The sequence below is a fragment of the Zea mays genome, chromosome 4, assembly GCF_902167145.1.
Source record: "Zea mays cultivar B73 chromosome 4, Zm-B73-REFERENCE-NAM-5.0, whole genome shotgun sequence".
NCBI lineage: Eukaryota > Viridiplantae > Streptophyta > Magnoliopsida > Poales > Poaceae > Zea > Zea mays.
Genome location: NC_050099.1, coordinates 86,401,212 through 86,413,428, shown reverse-complemented (window position 1 = coordinate 86,413,428; position 12,217 = coordinate 86,401,212). Strand labels below are relative to the sequence as shown.

General features: G+C 42.6%; 1 protein-coding gene across 2 annotated transcripts; it reads right to left on the bottom strand.

The window, feature by feature from the left end:
* Positions 1–7,830: 7,830 nt before the first annotated feature.
* LOC100382520 (uncharacterized) lies at positions 7,831–11,113 on the bottom strand. 2 transcript variants are annotated; one of them, XM_020551648.3, is made up of 4 exons: positions 9,410–11,113; positions 9,216–9,292; positions 8,882–9,079; positions 7,831–8,703 (listed from the first exon to the last, which is right to left on the bottom strand). In XM_020551648.3, the coding sequence occupies exons 1-4, from the start codon at positions 9,546–9,548 to the stop codon at positions 8,305–8,307; spliced, it is 813 nt and encodes a 270-aa protein (XP_020407237.1). In that variant the 5' UTR covers positions 9,549–11,113; the 3' UTR covers positions 7,831–8,304. The 2 variants fall into 2 exon arrangements, with proteins under 2 accessions (XP_020407237.1, NP_001168728.1); NM_001175257.1 differs by having other exon boundaries at positions 7,871–9,079; positions 9,410–10,045.
* Between the last annotated feature and the right edge of the window lie 1,104 nt (positions 11,114–12,217).

Here is a 12,217-nt window from a genome sequence, read left to right as displayed (position 1 = left end):
AATATTTATTTGTATTTTATATATTATCCTATTTAGTATAATTATTGACATGCACATGTTAAGGGCCTTAGTTATAAAGTTTATTGGGTCTTCGAACTCACAAAAATATTCATCATGAGTCTAGGTAAGAGACGACCCCGACGAATGGACCCTACACGTTACTCGTTGGGATTCTCGTTTAGGTCTCAATGCTTATGCAGATAAAGAACAAAGTCCTAAACAAACTCAGGGAAGGCAGTTCTAATGAATGGGGTAAAGAGATCAGCATGCAAACCATAGGAATAAAAAAACTTTTTTTTTGAATTTCTAGAAAAGAGTTTAAATCTAACTCTAATTATTTAGATGGAATTTGAATTCACACATGCAAAAATAATGTTAAGCATGCAGTGCACAAATAAAATATTTATTTTAAAAGAATATTATTTTAAATGTACAATCCACATAAAAGTCATTCAATTTAATTAAATCTTAGTAGATATTTTTATTTAAATTTGAAATTAGAATTTCAGGTGCTACACGCGGGTAGGAAGGAGTACTTTCTTAAATATCTAATTGTGATATCCTAATTTTTATGACTTTACCTAAAGGACGCCGCGTACAAACCAACCAACAAAATATACATACATGGATACATTATATTACCTTATATTTTATTTCTAATATCTACTTTCTATTTTAAATTTAATATTCATGTCTAATTTAGAGCTAAGTTAATTAAATTTTTTTATTTCAATCATAAATTGCAACAAACAAACAAAAAAATCAAGATGAGTGCAAAGCATTATTTATTTATTTATTTATTTTATTATTTTTTTCCTTATACAAATTTTGGGCTTTACAAATCCTACCCCCCTTAAAAGGAATCTCGTCCTCGAGATTTGTAAGAAAAGGGATACAGAAGGATTGGTAATTTAAGCTCTTAATCTATAATTGGTTCAAAAATCTAGAGTCTCATTTTTTTCTAGTCATTAGTGGGTGATTAGGGGAGCATAGTTATCCAATTACTTATTATGTGGGATAAAAGATGGATAGGTTAGGGCATGAATAGCTAAAGGTGAAAAAGTTTGTGGTGAGGAAGAACTCCGTGCTGGGTGGTAATGCATCTGAAGGTTGAGTTTGACTTCTCTCCTTCCTTGACGAGATTGATCTTTTCTTCTCCAGTCTTGGTCTCATTGATTCATTGTTAGTGTATATCATCGGTTGGGGAATATGGTTAAGATAGATATGGAGGAGATAGACTACATTATGTAGGTCAAAAGTTTGCTTAATGTTAGGTGGGGATAAGCAGATTATGCAATCCATCATGACTCTATTGGTTGGGTTGGTCTATCATTCTTTATTTAGTGTAGTGTGAACTAGGTTAAAACATGTGGATATGGTCTAATCTATTTCACAAGTATTAACTGGTCCATTAAGTAACTCACTTTAGATTGGACCCTATTAGATTAGATGGGATCTAGATTAGATTGGTATAACTAGGTTAGACTAGGTAATATATGATTACTTTGGATTAGATCATGATTGTTATTCTAGAGTGGGATAAATATGCTAATTAGGGCAAGATGAATCCATAAAGATGAGGTAGAATCTTTTGAGGCCCGTTAGATCTGTTAGGATAAGATAGAATCTTTTCGAGATAAGACAGATCTATTAAGATAAGAGAGAACCCTTTAAGATAAGATGTATTTATTAAAATGGATACACTTTAATGGAGGATAATCTAGTTTTTTTATCTTATGAATTTTATTTATTTATATTTATGCCTATATGTATATACAGATGTAATTGTGGACATTACTCCACAACTCATCACACTCAATCAAAGATCCAAATCAGACAAGTATCATAAGAACAAACATTCAAGTTCATAAATACCAAAAAAATAGTTTTATTTTTTTGTTCCTAAGAGTAGGTCTCCTATTCCTAAAATCACTTTAGGCACAGGATTTCAAAGTGTGAAATCCACATTTGTCTTTAGAAGGAAAGGGTAAGAATAATCAGAGTAAAGCGGAAATAGATGAGAAAAGATTAAGAAAAGTTTAGAAAGAATCAGAGTGGCAAAGGTAAGTAGAGAATGGTTGTCCAGTTCTATCTAGGTTTCATCCTACAGTCAACATTCCTCTGATACCACTTCTGTCACACCCGGATTTCGGGACACCAAGACCCGGGCGCGAACATAATCACTAGGTGTGCTGGGACCAAGTCTCACACATATGATGAATCATGGCACAGGATCGAATGCCACATCTTTACTATATAATAGGAGTTCTGTACAAAATAAATAAATAAATACATTATAAGGAGACAACGGTCCAGCAACCCAAAGTTGACTGGGAGACGACGGCCTAGACCTCTCACGAAATCGCCACAGCATCCTCCTTGCGCCTCATCCTGCGGTACCTGTTCTTGACCTGTGGGGGGGTGTGAGACAGCAAGAGTGAGCTCACATACGTTCATCGCTCAACAAGTTGTGGGGAATAATGTGCATGAACTCGCCAAAGGTGGGAGCTCATGTGAAGTGTAAGGCTTACCAAAGAGGCAAAGAGGATGGTTAGAGCTGAGCATTGCTTTTAAAGTTGGTCAAAATTTTATTAGCAATTACTAAGTATAAGTAAATACTAACCCAATTAAGTAGTAGAACAAAAGTAACAACCTCACCTGCGATGCAATGCATATGACAAATTGAGTTTAGGTTCCATAATTTAATCATGTGAGTGTCCGAGCTGCTCATGACCGTGAGCACGGCTAGTATACCAGTTTTACACTCTGCAGAGGTTGCACATCTTTACCCACAAGTCATGTTACCCATCTGCCAAGAGACGGCCAATCCCATACACCTCTACCGAGGAGGCGAGGCAGGGTAACACTACGAGGCCTTTACAAAGTTCCACTAGTTTCAGAAAACCCGCTACAGTTTATAGGAAGCTCCAGTGCAGAAATCCCTCGCCTGACCGCCATCGCAGCAAAATCAACCCGAGGACCTCCCTACACTGACCACTCCCCTACTGCCCTTGCCCCTTTCGGGTAAGGTAGTCCTCCACTAGCTTTTCTAGTTAGTCAGCCAAGGGCGTCCCATTAAACCCTTGTGGTAGCACTGTTTTCCCGGGTGGTTCTCCATGTTCCAATTAACATAATGATCTTATCATGAACAATAATAATAAACAGATAATAACAGTGTCATCATGAATAATGTATCTTCATACCCAAAACCACATAAAGCACTAGCAAGTACTACCCAAAAAGTTCAGTGGTAAACAAGGTATAAAGATAGACAAACTAGGGTAACCTATTGGGTCCCATCAAAATTAACCTATGCAGATCATTATGATTAATTAGAACATGAGTGGGTAAAAAGAAGTGATCAAGGGCACAACTTGCCTGGGACTTGAGATTCCAGGTACCAACTTGCTCTTCAGGTGACACGTAACCTCGCTGCTAGACGTAGCAATACAAACAAACATGATATGGGCAAAATTAACATCACACCAAACATAAGAACAAACTGCATAATAATATTCTTCGCTGCGTAACGAGATCGTAGAAACAAGAACCACTAAATTCGGAGTTACGATTATTAAGTTATGAATTTCTGAAGTTATTAAATACCTAGTATAGCATAAATCAAGTGAATAATTTTGATCTAGGTTTCATGACTAAACAGAGTTACTAGGTGATAGATAATATTAAAACAAAATTATTGAAACTGGAATAAATTAATTTGGAGCTAAAATGAATTAAATATGAATTTCACAAGTTTCTAGTATTGTTTTTGTATTAAAAATCATTTTCTAAAATAAATTCTGAAATTCCTCAGGCTTCTGGACTGGGCACATTAATACAGAGAAGGTCGGAGTTTATTCTATAAAATCTACCAGACTCAGACTACTTCCGCGAGGACGGCGGATTGATTCTACAAAAGACGAGGGGCTTCTTTGTAACACTGTTCAGCTGAAGGGGTATGAGGGCTTTCTAGCCGTCCGATCTAACACTGGCGGACCAGATTATGAATCGGTACACCCATACTACCGTCGGATTCAACATCTATGGCTGATCATCTACCACGGCACGATCTGATCTACTCCCTCTGATCTGGTTACAACGGCCCAGATCAAAAGGTATCATGGCTGATTCTTAACGGTCCGATCTAGATCGAGGGTCTGGATTCAATCTCGAAACGGTATGCCTAGGATCCGATCTCAGCCGTACACTCTACATCCTACGGCTCGCACTGATTCACCCCCAACCCACTCTTTTTTCCTCGGCCCGCATAGCAGAGACACCGTCCAGCATGGCGGCGCCATGGCTGGGTCACGACCCTATGCCGATGAGTCTCCCAACCGGCACATAGGCACAGGGTGGCGGCGCATCCGTGCAGAGCAATGGCGCATGCACAGGCGAAGCCCCGCACGGCGGTCCCGGGCACCCAACCCACAGTGGATCGACATTACGCACTGAAGAACGAGAACCTAAAGGGAAGGAAAGGTAGATGCCTACCCGGACAAGGCTTCAGTCGATGGGGCCAGGGCTTCCTGCGCGGCTGCCGGTGGTGGTTATTCCGTGCCACCCAACCAGCCGACGACGTCTTCTGCCAGTTTGAGGCCGAAGCGACTCCCTAACATGCTCGCGAAGGTCCCTGACCAATCTCCAAAAGCTCGGTCGACAGCGAGTCGGAGTTCCCTGGCGGCGGCTGGGACTACTGCTCCCTATGATTCGCTAGCGGCTTGCATGCTTTGTGATCTGCGTATGGCCCTGGCGTCTACTTTTATATGCAGTAGGGGTAGGTAATAATGACTTTTAACTGCACGACCGCATGCAACTCATTCATGAGCTTATCCATCCAACAGATAATTGTCATCCATACATGATTTGGTTTATCGGGTGTTTAGTTTAAAAATGACGCATCCCAAGGTGAGAACAAGGGTACTTATTTTATTAGCTTGGATATTGCGTTAGACACAAAATACTCACCGATCTAATGATAGGCATGCATCGGATGGAAATTCCAAGGTTATCACGTGAATATGGCAATAATATAGAAGTAATCATATGTTATAAAATAATTTATACTCAATATTTATTTGTATTTTATATATTATCCTATTTAGTATAATTATTGACATGCACATGTTAAGGGCCTTAGTTATAAAGTTTATTGGGTCTTGGAACTCACAAAAATATTCATCATGAATCTAGGTAAGAGACGACCCCGACGAATGGACCCTACACGTTACTCGTTGGGATTCTCGTTTAGGTCTCAATGCTTACGCAGATAAAGAACAAAGTCCTAAACAAACTCAGGGAAGGCAGTTCTAATGAATGGGGTAAAGAGATGAGCATGCAAACCATAGGAATAAAAAAAACTTTTTTTTGAATTTCTAGAAAAGAGTTTAAATCTAACTCTAATTATTTAGATGGAATTTGAATTCACACATGCAAAAATAATGTTAAGCATGCAGTGCACAACTAAAATATTTATTTTAAAAGAATATTATTTTAAATGTACAATCCACATAAAAGTCATTCAATTTAATTAAATCTTAGTAGATATTTTTATTTAAATTTGAAATTAGAATTTCGGGTGCTACACGCGGGTAGGAAGGAGTACTTTCTTAAATATCTAATTGTGATATCCTAATTTTTATGACTTTACCTAAAGGACGCCGCGTACAAACCAACCAACAAAATATACATACATGGATACATTATATTACCTTATATTTTATTTCTAATATCTACTTTCTATTTTAAATTTAATATTCATGTCTAATTTAGAGCTAAGTTAATTAAATTTTTTTATTTCAATCATAAATTGCAACAAACAAACAAAAAAATCAAGATGAGTGCAAAGCATTATTTATTTATTTATTTATTTATTTATTTATTTATTTTATTATTTTTTTCTTATACAAATTTTGGGCTTTACAGTCCTCCATATAGTACTTTTGTTTAAAGCTATCGGGAGGAGTTTGTGCCTCCCTTGGTATGTGTAATAATACTACTCTGCACTCGCTTATATTTCTGGTCTGTAATAAACAACTTGATCTTACTTTTTAATAAATGTAAGTTTATGTAATCCCTTCTGCATTTCTTTATCTCTGATGTTCTGTAATGTCTGCAAGACGGGTGAGACGTTCCTGGAAAGGTAAGGAAAGATACCGAACTTGTCAAGTGACTTAGGAACATCCACAGGGTGTCTGATGTCTGTTAGACAAGGACAACTGTATGTGGGCCTAATTACTTGGGAGGTTCCGTCACATCCATGTTCCAATTATTCTGCTATTTTATTTGTGTTATGTCAATATCATTATTTTTAATTGGAACATGGAGCTTAACTTGGGAAACACGTGCCACCACAAGGGTGGAATGGGACGCCCTTGGCTGACTAACTAGGAAAGCTAGTGGAGGACTACCTTACCTGATAGTAGCAAGGGCAGTAGGGGAGTAGGCGTGTAGGGAGGTTCCTGGGTTGATTTTGCTGCGATGGCGGTCAGACGGGGGATTCCTGCATTGCTCTTCCTAGAAACTGTAGCGGATTTTCTGAAGCTAGTGAAACTAGGTAAAGACCTCGTAGTGTTCCCCTGTCTCGCTTCCTTGATAGAGGTGTATGAGAGTCGCGATCCCTTGGCAGATGGGTGACATGACTTGTGGGTACAGGGTACAACCTCTGCAGAGTGTAAAACTGGTATACTAGCCGTGCTCGCGGTCATGAGAAGCTCAGGACTCTCGCATGATTAAACTATGGAACTAAATTCAATTTGTCATTTGCATTGCATGAGATTATTTATTAATTTTGTTCTATTCTTATTATGGTTTGGTCTTTACTTACATTTAGTAACTGCTAATAAAATTTGATCAACTTATTAAAAGCAATGTTCAGCTTCAACCCCTATTGTTGATCAGCCTTTCACATCACATGAACTCCCACCTTTAGTGAGTTCATGCACATTATTCCCCACGACTTGTTGAGCTATGATCTTTTGTGAGCTCACACTTGCGATATATAACGCCCCCACAAGAGATGAATAGGTGGACCAGGAGGAGCCGCACAACGAGGAGTTCGACTTGATCTATGTGGCGTCTCCTAGTTGACTTTATGGTGCCAAGGATGGACTTTAGTTCGCTTTATATTTATCTTTTATTTTGTAAGACTTCCGCTATGTAATAAATACTTTTATGATATTGTAACATTTATCTCTATACACTCTATTATTCTATGTGTTGTCTTCTTTGGCGCATATATGAGATGCACCTGACTTTATCCCTTAAATCCGGGTGTGACACCGAAGTGTTGTAAGACCATCTCCAGTAGTTTATCCATATTTATACCCATATTCAAACTAAACTATACAAACAACACAATCTACAGTGCAAAATAGTGCAAAAGGTGTTTTTGATGACCATATTGGTGAAGTGTTGTACATTGCATCTATATGGTCAATAAAAACACCGTTTTGCATCATTTTATATTGTAGATTGTACTATTTATAGAGTGTAGTTTGAATACGGGCATGTGTATAGATAAGCTGCTGAAGATGGTCTAACAGACCCGCTATTCAGTACCTCATACCAGGTTTGGAATTTGAAGCTTAGACCTCCTTTGGAACAAGGAAAAAGTGAAGGGATTTTAAAGGATTAAAACCTTATGAAAAGTTTTCTTATGTGGTCCTTTGGAACAAAGGATTAAGTTGTTATAAATCCTATAAAATTTCTATGGAATTATGCATTGTAGAGATTTGGGAGGACTTTTAATATGAGGTCCAACCTCTTAAAAATTTTCCTATGAAATTGAAGGTGGCATGCAACTTTATTCCTACATTTTTCTCATCCATATATTTTTACTAATCCTCTATTTCAAATGAGGCCTTAATATACATTCTAAACCTTTTCCAGTTCTCATGCCATTACCCTCTTAAGGCATCAATCTCACTGATGGCATACAATCTTACTAATAATATAGTAGCTACTACAGTTCTGTACCATGCAATCATCCTTGCATTGTACTGCTACCTCAAGCACACTGCATGCATCATTTGCAGCTGGCCCTTCCTCGAGTTGCAGTCATAATTTTTTTACATGAAACACAAGAACCATTCGCATAAACGAAAATAAACATGCACATCATATTCTGGAACGAAGAGCAGAGCAGGTAGCTGTTTCAGCAGCAGACATTGCTCAAAAGCCTGGCCCCCCTCCCCAAGTCCCAACCTTGAAGGCCACCCCGCCAATCATTCATTCCCTGTTCTCCGACGCTGGGCACATGCAGAGCAGAGAGATGCTTCCGATCACGATCTCCGACTCCGTCCCCTACCTGTTGCCGTTGGGATCGATCTCAGACGAAGTGCCGTCCTCTGCTGCCCCGTGCCTCTGCAGGAATGTACTCTTCTCCCCCTGCACCGGCTGTTGCTCAACGGAGCAGTCGCGCGTACCGGCGCACGTGTGGAGCCACGTGGCGCCGCCGACGGGGGCCTGGCTCTCGGCCTCCGAAGAGGAGGACGTCACGCAGCTGTCGGCGGAGCGGCGGCGCGTCGGGGAGCAGCAGCAGGAGGAGGACAGGGACCCGGTGTCCACCGCGGAGGCCAGCTCCGCCTCCGCGCCGGCTGCCGAGCCCAGGCCGTGGTCGGCGAGGACCTCCTGCGCCCGGCGCAGCACGGACTGCAGGTACCTCCCCTGCGCCTCGATCCTCAGCTGTAGGTGCCGCTGCACCTGCCACCATGTATGGATGTGTGTGGTCATGAATGGCCGAGCTCGGCTTGATCAGCAGCCAAGCACGAACCGGCGGCACACAATCGGCTGAAAGCCTGAAACCTAATGGATTTCACTGCCACAACCACAAGGTCGGGACAATGGTGATCGACCGACCGGACTCTATCGTTTCGTTTACCTCGATCTGCTCCTGCAGCTTCCTCTGCATCCGCGCCACGCTCCTGGAAGAATCGCCATGCGGCTCGGCGACGGTACCGTCGTCGCACTCGTCCGCCGGCTGGTTCTCCGAGGACGAGGACGAACGCTCGTCGGTGCCATCTCCGCTGTCGCCCAGCGGGGAAGCGACGCCTCGGCTCACCGCCACCAGCCGGTACTTCTGCAGCGGCAGTGTGGTGCGCGTGCACCGCATGCACACGGTCGATGGATCAGGAAGGAGGAGGCAAGGCAGAGTTGAGCGCGCGATCGTCATCAACCAACCAAGAGAGAAATAATTCGGCGGTGGCCGGACGGACCTGCAGGTGCCTCTTGAGGTGGTACAGCGTGAGCCCCGGCACGGCCATCGCCCTCAGCACGGACTTGGGTGTCGCCTCTGCAGCCAATGGCAAGGAACGGGAAAGCCGACGTCGTCGGTACGGTAGCATCAGACAAAGGACTGCCTGTGAGGCTGTGACTGTGAATGGAGGGGTGGACAGAAGAGAGGACTCACTGTCTGCGCCGCCGAGCTGGGCCACGGCGAGCACGAAGCGGTCGTGCAGCTGGCGCGTCCACCTGAGCCGCGCCCTGGCCTCGCCGTGCCCGTGCCCGTGCCCCTGCTGCTGACCACCCACTCCCAGCGACGATGCCATTTCCGACGTGCCCACCGCGGCGCTTCGTATCGCAGCGTCGGTGGCGTGGCCAGCATGAGAGGCCGGAGTAGCCGCAGACGAGACGACGGCAGCAAGCAGCTGGTCCTGGCCAAGCAGCGACCGCGGCAGGAAAACAAGCAAGCTCAGCGGGTGATCGACCGACGGTCGATGCCACCGCGAGCCGCGCGGGGGCTCTTATAGGCCGGCCGGCCGGCTGGCTGCGTCGGTCGGTTGCTTTGCTTTCCTGGGACTCCACCACCGCCCCGCCCGGCCCAGAGATATTCCGTCCCTGTCTCCGCCTCCGGCGGTATATGTATGGATACGCCCGGGGCCGCGAATCGGCGGCAAGGCACAACACAACACAAGGGGGAATATGGCGCCGCGCGTGAGGGCAGCAGCTGGGGCCTGGCCGGGCCATGGCAGCATCTTCTTTTGGCGCCCGCGCCCCCTCCCTCCATGTCACCACCGGCACCGCCTCAATCGTTTGCTGCTTTTGCTTTCACTTCTTTGACCTGAAAGAGGGAGAATCTTTCGGCAGTAGGCGCGGCAAAAGCGAAACAGTTCAGCTACAACCCCTCTCGAAAGGATAGAGTTTTTTTTCTTGGTTTTCTTTTCTTTCGAGATTAAAAAAAAAAGGAGACGAGAGAAGCGAAAGGGGGCCGGGGCCATTGCATGCGTCGCATTGCATTGCTGTTGTTCTCTTGCTGTTTCCTCTCACCCTCTCCTCGCCTGCTTGCTCCTTGGACCGGATGGATTCTCTCCTCCCTCGGAACCCCACCACCACCACCAGCACCGTCTCACGACACGAGCAAATGCTGGCTTTACCGGCACACGAAAACTTGCTTTGAAGTGAAGGTAAGATAGATAGGTGGACACACGGCCGCATATGCATCAAAGATGCGCTGTCTGTCCGTCTGCCTTGCTTTGATCTCACTGCCTGGTGTGCCCCGGCCCCGGCGTGCACGATCCGTCAGGAATTGCATTTGGACAGGACAAGCAATTGTCAGAGGAGAGGAGGGCAAACGGAGCATGCTTTTTCCCCTCTCTCTTGATTGAACGGAGAAGAGAAAAAGAAGGGGGAAGGGAAGGGAAGGGAAGGGAAGAGAGAGAATATTATTATATCTGACGATGAGCTTTGCGTTGGGTCTCAAGCGTTCAGGTGGGGGCTTTCAGAGTGGCGCACAAACTGCGCCTTGGCCTGTGGCGGTGACAGGGGAATCAAGGAATCTAATCCAGATCTCGGCGCGCGAAAGCAAGCGACCAAGCATAGCTATCGCGACGGGGATCGAAAGGAAGCTTCTGTCCAAAGCCCCGCCTCGCCTCTCGCTTGCTGGGAGGGACACACGACCGATTTTTTTTATTTTAGTCTCTTTTTTAAAAAAAATAACATTTACTTAACGATTATTTCTTATTTTGGACTCTTTATTTGGCTTCATAGGTTGTGGCGTCGAGCCAACACAGCTCGACATTGTAGCCTGTGACGCCGAGGTCTGATGTGGTAACGTCGTCAAGTGTTGACGAGACGTCGACGTGGCCCTAGCTCGGCGTCACAGATTCAGATAGAGACAATTCTGACAATATTTTTTTTGTAACCTAAGAAACAAGAAGTGTCGTTATGTTATAAAACAGGAATTCTTTTTGGTGTATGTTATCGTCTTTCCATTAAATTGTTTCCATATACTTGGACTTGGTCGCAGCTGCTCTGATCGAGGGGAGAGAATTGTTTTCGCTATTACTATCAACATAAATAACTACCTGTGTAATCCAATAAGTTAACTGTTTCAAAAAAATTAATTGTTTCCATTAAACTGTTTTCATCTATTTAATCTAAGTTAACCGTTTCCATTACTTATATATAGGTCTACATGGTTCCATTAAATTGTTTTCATTAACTGTTTCATTACTTATATATAGGTATATATAGGCATATATAGGTTCCATTAAACTGTTTTCATCTATATAATCTAAGTTTATTTACTTAGTTTAGTTAGTTTAGTTACATAGTTTATTTCGTTTTGCTTAGTATATTTAGTGAATATAGTTAGATAGTTACTTAGTTGTTAGTGAATATAGTTTGATAGCTACTTAGATGTTAGCCTCGTGCTGTTTTCTGTGTTGAAAAGTGTGGATGTCATCCATTGTGTTGTTCGTTTCTCTGCATGTTTTAGAAACCTCATCTTGTAGTGGAGGTGCTGCATAATTTTTTATTGAGACTACTATGTTACTTTTTGTAGATAGAAGGCCGTCCGATTCCACCATCTCCGCCACCGGTAGCTTGACTACACCGCGACCTTAGGTATACCTGTTTTTCACACAGTATTAATCGATTATATAACTACTTGATGTGATTAATTATTTCTTAGTATATATATAGTTAGTATTAAGTAATTAGACAATATCAGATTAGTAAGTATATAAGTATTAGTATATAGTTATAAGTTAGTCATTAGCTATTACTTATTTATTACTTAGTAAGTATTTAGGTATTAGTAGATTAGCAGATGTGGATAGTATTTAGTTAGGCATTAGTTGATAGTATTAGTCATGTACAATCTTTAATGGTTATTGAGTTATGAATCCGTGTTTGCAATAGATAGACACCCTAGTGACGTTATATCATGGAGGAAGCGTGGAGGAAGATGTTTATGGGAATGTTAGTTTTGATGGAA